Here is a 12,049-nt window from a genome sequence, read left to right as displayed (position 1 = left end):
GCGCGCCGTGAGTACTCGTCCGCTGCACGACACTTCACTACACTACACTGTGGTACACTGCACTACCGCCTCGCCCGCGCACAAGTACTCGCCCGACGCCTCGCCCTCCTCCTCCGTCACCAGCGAGGGCGCGCCGTGAGTACTCGTCCGCTGCACGACACTTCACTACACTACACTGTGGTACACTGCACTACCGCCTCGCCCGCGCACAAGTACTCGCCCGACGCCTCGCCCTCCTCCTCCGTCACCAGCGAGGGCGCGCCGTGAGTACTCGTCCGCTGCACGACACTTCACTACACTACACTGTGGTACACTGCACTACCGCCTCGCCCGCGCACAAGTACTCGCCCGACGCCTCGCTTTCCTCCACCAGTCACCACGAGGGTGCGCCGTGAGTACTCGTCCGCTGCACTACACTTCACTGTGGTACACTACACTATAGCACACTGTGGTACATTGCACGACACTACAGCAAAAGAAAAGATGTTAAAATTATAAACAGTAATTTCGTGTAGGTATCCTACGCAACCGGGATCCAACATGTCGGAAACCACGTTCAGTATCAAGCCAATACTGAACGAGTTGCGAGAAAGGAGGGAGGAGCACGAGCGGTTAGCGGAGAAAATTGATGCCCTTAAGGTATGCTACTTTACAACTAGTATGCTTTCAAAGCCATTTATTTAAAAAGGCTATAAACTGCAGGCCAAAAGCTTAAGACCACCTTAATTAAAGTGGGAAAATTAAATTAAACTCCAATAAAATATTAAATGTTTTAATTAAACTGTTAAATCATCCAATAAAACACTTTGACAATCAATGAAGTTGAAAAGCGTAAAGAAATATTAACAGTCCATGCTAAATAGTGTTTGCTCGCAAACGTAGGTAGACGTAGGTAGACAATACAACGTAGGTAGACGAAAAAATAGTCAAGTAAATACGCATTATCTAAGATTTCTCCAAAAGTTGTTATCCGATATCGATGAAATTTAAATGTGACCACATGATAAACATCGGGTTTCGATTAAATTAAAAATCATCAAAATCGGTGCACCCAGTAAAAAGTTATGCGGATTTTCGAGGGTTTCCCTCGATTTCTCTGGGATCCCATCATCAGATCCTGTTTTTCTTATCATGGTACCACACAGGATTTCCAACAAAAAAAGAATTATCAAAATCGTTTCATAAACGACGAAGTTAAGAAGTTAGCTAAATTAATTTTTATCAAAAAATCCTTCTCTACATTCTATGACTTTTTTTACAAGTCTACATACGGGCAAACTTATGCTTACAAAGAATGAAGTAGTAGTCTCAAATCCAATCATCAACCAAACAAAAAAGTACTTAACTCTTTAATATCGAAAAGCATGTAAAACCACGACTGACAAACAAAAAGTCTGAATATTTTTTTTATTTGTATTCTTAGTATTATGGAAACATTGATTTTGATCTTTGAAAATTTTAACAGATGAAACGGCAACGTTTTAATGAAACGGCAACGTTTTTGTCAATGGTGCTGGAACGGAAATCTAAGGCTTTAGATTTGTATAAATATAAACTAGACTTAAAAATTAGTTTGCCAAAGAAGTTTCACTTCTGACATGTGTACTTTGTACCCACGCACACCTTTTTTTAAACTTTTTATATCCAGGAGTAAAATTTCTAAAAATTTATTTAAAAAATACAACTGATTGATATTGAATTGGATACCTTTATTTCTTTTCATCTCTTATTTCAGAATTTATCACAAGAGGTGTCATTCTTGTCCGCCGCGCTACAGGAGGAGCGCTTCAAGACGGAGCGTCTGGAGGAACAAATCAATGATCTCACCGAGTTGCATCAAAACGAGGTAACGTGAAGTCCAAAGTATGGATGGTTTTCTTTTTTTTTGGTCAGCTCTAAATTGCTAAAGTGTTTCTTTGTACTTGGATCTAGTGAGCTCTTAAAGAAGTCTCAAAATCCAAAATGTTGAATGTGATTGAAATTGATATTACTAGAAATTGTACAAAACAAGAAATATTTTCATAGGTTGTTTTGTGGGAAATAAAACATCATAACACATGGCATAATGGACCAACAAATTTATAGTATTTTATTTACTTTCAGGTAGAAAATTTAAAGCAAGCACTAACGGATGTCGAGGAAAAAGTACAGTATCAAAGTGAAGAACGAATACGAGACATACACGAAGCGCTCGACCTCTGCCAAACTAAAGTAAGTGTCATTTTCTAACAAACTGCATTATGAATATTAGGCGTATGTAGTTCAAAGTATAAATTATTGTCATTTATCAAGTTTTTTTTAGCAAAAACCAAAAATATTGTAGCTTTTTGGTATACATTTTAAAAATGCTTTTTGAAATACATACTTCAATTTTTTTTATATCTACACAATACACACACGGTCTTCTGTTCCTAAAGTAAGCACATACACAGTAAACATACTTATAAATTATATATATATATATATATATATATATATATATATATATATATATATATATATATTTATATATTTATATATTTATATTACACCCAGACTCGGGGTGGGAATCGAACCCACAACCCTCGGAGCAGAAAGCAGGGTCACTACAAACTGCACCAACGGGCTAGTCATAAATAATGAGTATATAGCATTCGCTGTATCTTGCTTAAGCTTGAGGTACTTCCCTAGTTAAGCTACTGCAGGTTTTAAGTAAAATACTTCCTGCTGAGCATCATCTCAAGAATCATTCAAATATCAAAAAAGGCAAAATAAATACTGTTCTCAAGTAGTGTCGTGTTGCTTTAGTGAGTTAGTTGGCCAGAGCTCTGCGATGCTCCTGGGGCTACAGGCGTCTATAGGCTACGGTAACCGATTACCATCAGGTGGGGACGGTACACTTGTTTGCCGACCTAGACCTAAACAAAACTCTAAATCCAAAAAGTAGTTAGTTATCATCGGACCATAACGTTCAACGTGTATGCCGCGTCACAGATCAGTAAGCTGGAGCAGTGGGCGGCGGGCGGCGGGGGCGCGGGCGGGGCGGGCGGCGCGGGCGGCGAGGCGGGCGGCGCCGCCGCGCTGCCGCCGCGCCTGCTGCTCGTGAAGCTGCTCAACGTGGCCATCACGCTGCTGCAGCTGGCGCTGCTGCTGGTCGCCACCGTGGCCGGCGTGGCCATGCCCTTCCTGCGCACCAGGTGACTGTGACTAGCTACCGAGTCCCTACATAGACCCGCCGCGCCTGCTGCTCGTGAAGCTGCTCAACGTGGCCATCACGCTGCTGCAGCTGGCGCTGCTGCTGGTCGCCACCGTGGCCGGCGTGGCCATGCCCTTCCTGCGCACCAGGTGACTGTGACTAGCTACCGAGTCCCTACATAGACCCGCCGCGCCTGCTGCTCGTGAAGCTGCTCAACGTGGCCATCACGCTGCTGCAGCTGGCGCTGCTGCTGGTCGCCACCGTGGCCGGCGTGGCCATGCCCTTCCTGCGCACCAGGTGACTGTGACTAGCTACCGAGTCCCTACATAGACCCGCCGCGCCTGCTGCTCGTGAAGCTGCTCAACGTGGCCATCACGCTGCTGCAGCTGGCGCTGCTGCTGGTCGCCACCGTGGCCGGCGTGGCCATGCCCTTCCTGCGCACCAGGTGACTGTGACTAGCTACCGAGTCCCTACATAGACCCGCCGCGCCTGCTGCTCGTGAAGCTGCTCAACGTGGCCATCACGCTGCTGCAGCTGGCGCTGCTGCTGGTCGCCACCGTGGCCGGCGTGGCCATGCCCTTCCTGCGCACCAGGTGACTGTGACTAGCTACCGAGTCCCTACATAGACCCGCCGCGCCTGCTGCTCGTGAAGCTGCTCAACGTGGCCATCACGCTGCTGCAGCTGGCGCTGCTGCTGGTCGCCACCGTGGCCGGCGTGGCCATGCCCTTCCTGCGCACCAGGTGACTGTGACTAGCTACCGAGTCCCTACATAGACCCGCCGCGCCTGCTGCTCGTGAAGCTGCTCAACGTGGCCATCACGCTGCTGCAGCTGGCGCTGCTGCTGGTCGCCACCGTGGCCGGCGTGGCCATGCCCTTCCTGCGCACCAGGTGACTGTGACTAGCTACCGAGTCCCTACATAGACCCGCCGCGCCTGCTGCTCGTGAAGCTGCTCAACGTGGCCATCACGCTGCTGCAGCTGGCGCTGCTGCTGGTCGCCACCGTGGCCGGCGTGGCCATGCCCTTCCTGCGCACCAGGTGACTGTGACTAGCTACCGAGTCCCTACATAAACCCGCCGCGCCTGCTGCTCGTGAAGCTGCTCAACGTGGCCATCACGCTGCTGCAGCTGGCGCTGCTGCTGGTCGCCACCGTGGCCGGCGTGGCCATGCCCTTCCTGCGCACCAGGTGACTGTGACTAGCTACCGAGTCCCTACATAGACCCGCCGCGCCTGCTGCTCGTGAAGCTGCTCAACGTGGCCATCACGCTGCTGCAGCTGGCGCTGCTGCTGGTCGCCACCGTGGCCGGCGTGGCCATGCCCTTCCTGCGCACCAGGTGACTGTGACTAGCTACCGAGTCCCTACATAGACCCGCCGCGCCTGCTGCTCGTGAAGCTGCTCAACGTGGCCATCACGCTGCTGCAGCTGGCGCTGCTGCTGGTCGCCACCGTGGCCGGCGTGGCCATGCCCTTCCTGCGCACCAGGTGACTGTGACTAGCTACCGAGTCCCTACATAAACTCGTAACACATTTGCTCTGATGTCAATGGCACCTTCCTGCTATTGCCGTGCTGGCTCTACTCGCTTCAGCCGACATATTACCGAGTGTCTCCTTCATACCTCCTCCACCCACATGTAATATCACCCTAATATTATTCTTGTCTATGTAGTACAATGTAAACGAGTTAGAATATATATTTAAGTTAAAATGCCTGAAAATTACCAAAACTATTTTTAAATTTAAATATAAATTATGATAAAATGAATACATAAATGTAGAATATAATATTGCATTATTTCAGAGTACGAATCCTAACAACAAGTTTAGCAGTGATGCTCGGAGTAATGGTCCTCAAACAATGGCCCGAGGTCACGCAACTGTCCGAACACCTGCTCAGGCGCCTCAAGGAGTATCTCTTAGAGAAACACCACGACAGGTAATGCACACCAGAAATACGCTTAGGGGAAGAAATTCTTTGTATATTTTAAACTTTTGCGATTTACGTGATACGCGTCTAATTATTATATTAAAGGTTTTATTGCGATTATACTACCTTTTAGATGCTACTTATATTGTTGATGCAATGAAAGATTAAAATAATGTCTCTCCTGTAATGTCAGTCAAAATGAGGGCAGTGTGATCGTAAAAAATCCATAATTAAAAATATGGTTAATTTGTTTTTCTGGATACGTGTAACGTTACTGGACTTATTAATCAATATTTTGGCTTAACGGGTTGTTGTATTAACATACTGTGGACATGGTTTATGAATAACACTTATTATACTGAGTCTGAACTGGAATTTTAGTTTACTAATTACGTATAAATTCTGTGACAAATTCCTTTAATTTCATATTTTGATATTCTTATAGATATTTTTTGCTTTTTTAAGTACCAGTTTCCAGTACAGACCTCTTTAAGATCAGGATAAAGGCAGTATTTTTATGATTTAATATCACTTTAGGATTATCATTTAGAAACAAATTTATACAAAATTCCATATTTCTACAATAATTTTAAAGGTCGCTAGATTTTTATTATAAACCTTTTTGATATTCATCAGTTTTTGGACCAACGTATTTAAAAAAATTATGAAAATACTGCTTGTCTCTCACTGAATGGTCTTATGAAGACGGTAAAACATTGCGTTCGCAATAAAAATGATAACTACTGCTCAATGTTTTCATTTCACATAACTTCATCACTAATGTAATTATTAAATCATGGACCTACTAACACGTATTATTGCAATAAATTAATGGTAGGTGTTCAAAGAAAAATTCAGAAAATTTCAAACTTCTGCAATTAACCGTGTAATACTTATCTTATTTATTTTTATTTTTTTATTTTACTTTATTTTGGAAACAAACGGTATTACATAAATATACAGGAAAACACAACACAATAGTATCACTTAACCAAAAATAGTTTCCGATATTAAAAAAGAACATATGACAAAGTTCAGAAGAGATGCTTCACAACAATAGTTCAATATCAAAAAACTTAATAATAATACTAAAAACATTACTATAAATTGATAAACAATCATTGAGAGAAAAAAAAGTAATCAATAAAGAAATTCAAAAATCATTACGGGCATTATGGAACAAATAAATTAAAAAAAAAACAGTTTAAAAAATCACAAATCAAATAATTAAGTATCAAGCTACAATTAAAATCATAATTAAATTAAAATCAAAAAATAAAATCAAATTAAGAAGAACATCACGAATATCATAACATCTGTCAAAGATACATTAAATCAAAGCATTCATCACATGCAATTTAAATTGATTGAGAGAGAGATGAAAAATGTCAATATTTATAAACAAATTATTGTACTGGGCACAACTTCTGTTAATAAACGCGTTTTTATAAAATTTTGTTCTTGTAGCTGGGATGTCAAATGTAATTTTATGTCTAGAATTTAAACGTGGACACTTAAAATTTAATTTTGAAACCAAATATGACGAGTCAATTACTTGGTTCACAATATTATACAACAGAACTTGATCCCGCTGAACACGCCGGTCAACGGCCGACATAGGTTTTATCAGAACGTTCAAATTTTCCGAAGAGATTGCTGTTATAGTCTTTAGGTACCTGTTGTGTATACGGTCGATTTTATAAATATGACACCCGTACTGAGGACTCCAAACAGTAGAAGCATACTCTAGAATAGGTCTAACAAATGCATTATACAAAAGTGTGTGGGTGGAAGCATGCTTGAACTCCTTGGATATCCTGAGCACAAATCCCAACATACGATAGGCTTTGCTAGCTACATAATCGACGTGCTCATCAAAGAGTAATTTGGAGTCAATAATAACTCCAAGATCTCTTACCACATCAACCCTCGATATCACTTCGCCATTCAGTTTATAGCAATAATTTATACAAAAACGCTTCCTACTAAAAGTTATTACATTGCATTTTTTCAAATTTATAAACAAAGAGTTCACTGAACAATAATTACTAAACCGAACTAGGTCATTCTGAAGGTCTATACAGTCATTGTTGTCTTTAATAATTTTGAAAATTTTATTGTCATCCGCGTATAATAAGAAATTGGAGCACTTAAAAGCTGAAGTAATGTCATTTATATATATGTTGAATAATAAAGGCCCGAGATGGGATCCTTGAGGTACCCCAGATGGCACTGGAATAAAAGATGAAGTAAATCCTTTTATAGTAACTGCTTGACTACGGTTAGCAAGGTACGACTCAATCCAACGCAGAAGGTCACCGTGCACACCGATGTATTTCAATTTATCAAGAAGAATCGAATGAGATATTTTATCGAAAGCCTTAGAAAAATCTGTGTACACGGCGTCAACCTGAAAACCTTTGTCCATTGCACATGAAATAAAATCAACGTATTCCAAAAGATTTGTCTCCGTTGATTTTCTATTAATAAATCCATGCTGCTGGGTAATGATCGTAGGTCTTATTATAGGTAGTATAATGTCGTATATAATCTTTTCAAACATCTTCGGAATGCAGCTTAACTTTGAAATAGGGCGGTAATTTTTTATGTTATGTTTATCACCGCTTTTAAGGATTGGTATGACATAAGATCTTTTCCATTGAGAAGGCATTACAGATGTTCGCAAAGATTTAGAAAAAAGGCAATATATGGGAAACCTTAAGCTGTCAGAACAGCTCTTCAAAAATATAGCAGGTATCCCATCAGGGCCACTGCCTTTATTTAGACTTAAAGATTTTAAATATTTGTCCACCATCGACAAAGAAATATCAACAGAAAACAGGTTTAAACTGTTGTTGCAAGTATGAATATCGTAGTCGTTACTATTAGACGAAGAAATACCGGAATTTGACTCAAAGGATGAATAAAAATAGCTGTTAAAGAGATTAGTAATCTCTTGTCCATCACTTGTAAAAAAATTATCTAGATAAAACATATCAGGCAATTCAGTATTCTGGCGTTTAGATTTTACAAATGTCCAAAAATATTTAGAATTTTTAGCAATGGTATTCTCAGCATGATCTATGTATTTCTTATAGCAATCGTTTTCAACCGTTTTTTGTCTCTTACGCAGCATCCTAAACGTACAATAGTCCCTATAGTTACCGTAAATTTTCCATTTTTTATGAAACTTTAACTTTTCCTTTATAACCTTGACGAGAGAAGAAGAATACCAGATAGGATATTTTCTATGCTCAAGTACAACCTTAGTAGGAACAAACGTATCAATAACTTTATTGATAATATTATAAAAAACTTCAACAGCACTTTCCATATCCAAGCAATTCAAACATTCCAGCCAATTAACCTCAGACAACTCTTTATTAATAATACTGTAGTCAGCTTTGTTAAAAAGCTTAACAACCCTCGGAACACCCGTAAGATAGTTAGACCTTAAATAAGTAAAATCAATATCCAGAGCCGGGTGATGTGAATCTTCTTTAACTAGTGGAAACTCACACTGTTTCACTAAAACACTGTTAGCATTACTTATTACCAAATCCAGATATCGATTATTAGAATTAGGAACTATGTTAAATTGGTTAAGATTATTTATGTGCAAAAAAGTCGATAGCGAGTTTACCTGAACATGTGAACCTTGTTGTAAATGAGATAGTTTAGTAGCGCCTGTATCATCAACAGACCAATTAGCGGTTGAAATATTAAAATCACCGACCAAAAGATAAAGATCTTTAGGGTGCAAAATGATTGATTCAGACACCTGTTCGTAAAACTTAAATTGGTCATCGCGTTGTAACAAGCACTGGGGGAAGTAGCAGCAATATACTCGAAAGTCTGTAGGCTTATTATTAGATTTAACGCCAATACAAATGGAAATTACATCCGATGAACAAGTTTTAGTAGACGGTTGGACAACAACATCCTTAACAGTCAATCCCTTTCGCACAGCAATCAGTACACCACCTCCCAGTTTTTCATTTCGAGATTCATAATCGCGATCACAACGGTACACTGAATATCTGGAGTCAAAGAGCTCGGAATCAAATACACTGGGCATCAACCATGTTTCAGTCAGGCAAATAACATCGTATTCGACATTAAGCACATGGGAAAAAAAGTAACTGGTTTTTGAACGAAGTCCACGAACATTTTGGTAATAAACAAAAAATTTGGAATCCATTAGAACAATTAATAACTATAAAGAAATAAAAAATAAAATGAAAAATAATGTATATGCATAAAAACTACAATTTTCTTTATTAAAATATTGACCAGTAAATTATTCATTAAAAATAGTAATATATTACAAAATTTAGTAGTAAAATACATCCCATTGGTCCTAAAGTAAAATAGTACTTCCCAATTATTAAGTGAACAAATATGAAAATCGAGTAAAAAGACTAAAAAATATCTTTTGTGCAAATCCAGCCCTGTGTAGGAACAATCAACAGATAAAGTTAAATAAATAATAAAATTAAATAAATTCTTCCTCTCTCTCTCAAAATAAATGAATAAAAAATTAAAATATATATCAATAATACTTATCGAACAACAAAAAATACAGTAATATAAAATAACATAAATGTATACATTATCAATACCTATTACATCTTTTTTAAATCCTTTTCGGTTTGAATATGCAGTACAGAACTCGTGTCATTTTTACGTGCCATTATCGAACAGTTCTTAATCCATACATATCTATAGTTTTTATCTCGAGCTAGCTCCTTTGTTTTGCGAAGAAGCATTTTATTGGAACTAGTTAGGTGGTCATTAAAGTATATGCGATTGCTGTTACCCACAAAACCTATGTCACTGCATATTATGTTCTTTTTTTCTCTCAACCTCGCCAAAAAGGCATCTTTTTTATAACGACACAAAAAGCGAATAACGATCGGTCTAGGTTTTTTCGAATCGTTATTCTTAGGACTAACTCTGGTGACAAAATCAATATCCGCTTCGGCATAAGTGTTAATATCTACGACCTTCGAAATGTTGCTAATAACATTCAGTAAGTTTTCATTCTTTGTTTCCGGGACTCCAACAATCTCGATATTTGAACGACGTGCCCATTGTTCCTTTTTATTTATTTCTACCTGAAGCGAAGTGACGACACTTTGTAGGTCCAAGCAGTCAGACTTAACAGCTTGTAAAGGTTTAATTTTCGCTTCAACAGATTCTATCCTTTATTCTTCGATTCTATTCTTATAATAACCTTCTATTTTTTTTTTAAACATCGGAGATAGCTGTAGTATTTGTGCAAATATTTCATTCCGGTTTGGACGTCCGTCCTTGTTGGTCTCCCCACCGTGCTTCTTAGAGCATGTTAAGCTTTCGGTCCCGGTTATCATAATATAGATGATAGCGATCGTTACTCATTGTAGAGAATATATCCGCCGATACGCAGTCGAGCAGCATGATGATTTAACCTCCGATCCTTGAAGTAGGCCTGTTACGTTCGTGACTAAAAATAATTAACGTAAACTATTGTGGTATCTTTGCTTGAGGTTTTGGAGTCTAACTTATGACCTTATTACTTAGCTGTATTATGTTTGATAAAGCATAAACAAAGAGAGAAAAGTCAACGTGCTCTTAAATAAAATTCATTGTAAGGTTTAATTTAAAACAACAATTTATTGAGTTTAACTTTGAATGCCATCCATTCAAAAATAAAATTACTTATATTTATATCAAATTTAAATATATAAAGTATATAATTATATATTTATATATATATATATATATATATAAAACAGGCTTTGTTATGTTATGTACTATTTTAGTGTACAATTTATAGCTACCATATCAAAATATATAAGAATTATTATGAAAAGAAAATATTATGTAATTAAAATAAACTCATCGCCAAATTGTGTTTGTATTTTGTATCTGGACTTAATTGCAATTATACTTTAAAAAAAAATCTTTATACATCTAGTTGGAAATGGCTGCGGTATTTCTATGAAATCGTGTATGTATTATTTTATTTTGCTTTATAAACCATCTTGCTTTTAACTTTATTTTTTATTTTTATTTCAATGAGTGATATAATTTTCATTTGCAAAAATAAAGAACTTTGTTTTCTTTTAATACAGGAATTGTTATATTATTTTACCAGTCCAGGGGGTATCTTTTTTTTCTTTTCTTTTTTTAATTTTTTTTTTCTTTCTAATCCAGGTATGAGTGCAAGTCGTTGTGTGGTTGATATCGTTTCGGCGTTTTAGGAGATTTGGTGATATTGCAATTTTGTCCTGATTCGTTTCTAACGAAATAAAATTCTATAGAAGAAATATTTGAAAAAGTTTTTATTCTGTGACATGGGACAAGATAAATAAATTAAAACGTTAACAACGATATCGGAAATAATTTTAATGTAATAAGTACTCACTTTACATTTTAAAGAAAACGCAACATATTTCATAATTTTTTTTATTGAATATTAAAGTAATAAATGAATATAAAATGACTGTGATTTTATTTTTAAATGTATAGTATATAAATATTGTTTTAATAATACTGATTTAAATACAAATAATAATATTTTCATTATTAAAATAATTCTTATTTATCTTGTTTCATAGATTAGTTAAATTAGATCCATTGCGTTGTTTATATGAAAATAATTTTATGTAAGAGGAAAGTATGATGTAAACAAGTTTATCTTCAGAAAAATAATTCCAATATCTTTTTATATAAAAACCAGATATACTTCTTACTGTATGTATCTATAATTGTAGTACATGGACATTTTGATGCAAGTGTACTTTGTAAAATTATGAACAATTATTTTAAGAATGGACTGAGTCGCCTAAATAACTAGTTATTATTTTAACGCGAATACTCAGTTCTTCATAATCGTAAATTATTTAATAATCGGCTATGTTCACATTTATCGTATTAAAAGTTAGACAAAAATGTCCAAAAGATTTC

At 37.6% G+C, this 12,049-nt stretch overlaps 1 protein-coding gene across 1 annotated transcript in view; it reads left to right on the top strand.

The window, feature by feature from the left end:
• LOC123666641 (transmembrane and coiled-coil domains protein 2) overlaps nt 1-11,411 on the top strand; it is a 72,173-nt gene extending 60,762 nt beyond the window's left edge. The window contains exons 12-17 of the mRNA XM_045600732.1: nt 516-639; nt 1,736-1,846; nt 2,104-2,211; nt 2,974-3,176; nt 4,973-5,107; nt 11,297-11,411. Coding sequence (XP_045456688.1) covers nt 516-639; nt 1,736-1,846; nt 2,104-2,211; nt 2,974-3,176; nt 4,973-5,107; nt 11,297-11,324 — 709 coding nt within the window. The 3' untranslated portion in view covers nt 11,325-11,411. The remainder of the gene's footprint in view (nt 1-515; nt 640-1,735; nt 1,847-2,103; nt 2,212-2,973; nt 3,177-4,972; nt 5,108-11,296) is intronic.
• Nucleotides 11,412-12,049: the final 638 nt, after the last annotated feature.

The sequence above is a fragment of the Melitaea cinxia genome, chromosome 26 (genome assembly GCF_905220565.1).
Source record: "Melitaea cinxia chromosome 26, ilMelCinx1.1, whole genome shotgun sequence".
NCBI classification, from domain to species: domain Eukaryota; kingdom Metazoa; phylum Arthropoda; class Insecta; order Lepidoptera; family Nymphalidae; genus Melitaea; species Melitaea cinxia.
The sequence above is the reverse complement of the archived record's forward strand: the minus strand, read 5'-3'. Positions and strand labels throughout refer to the sequence as shown.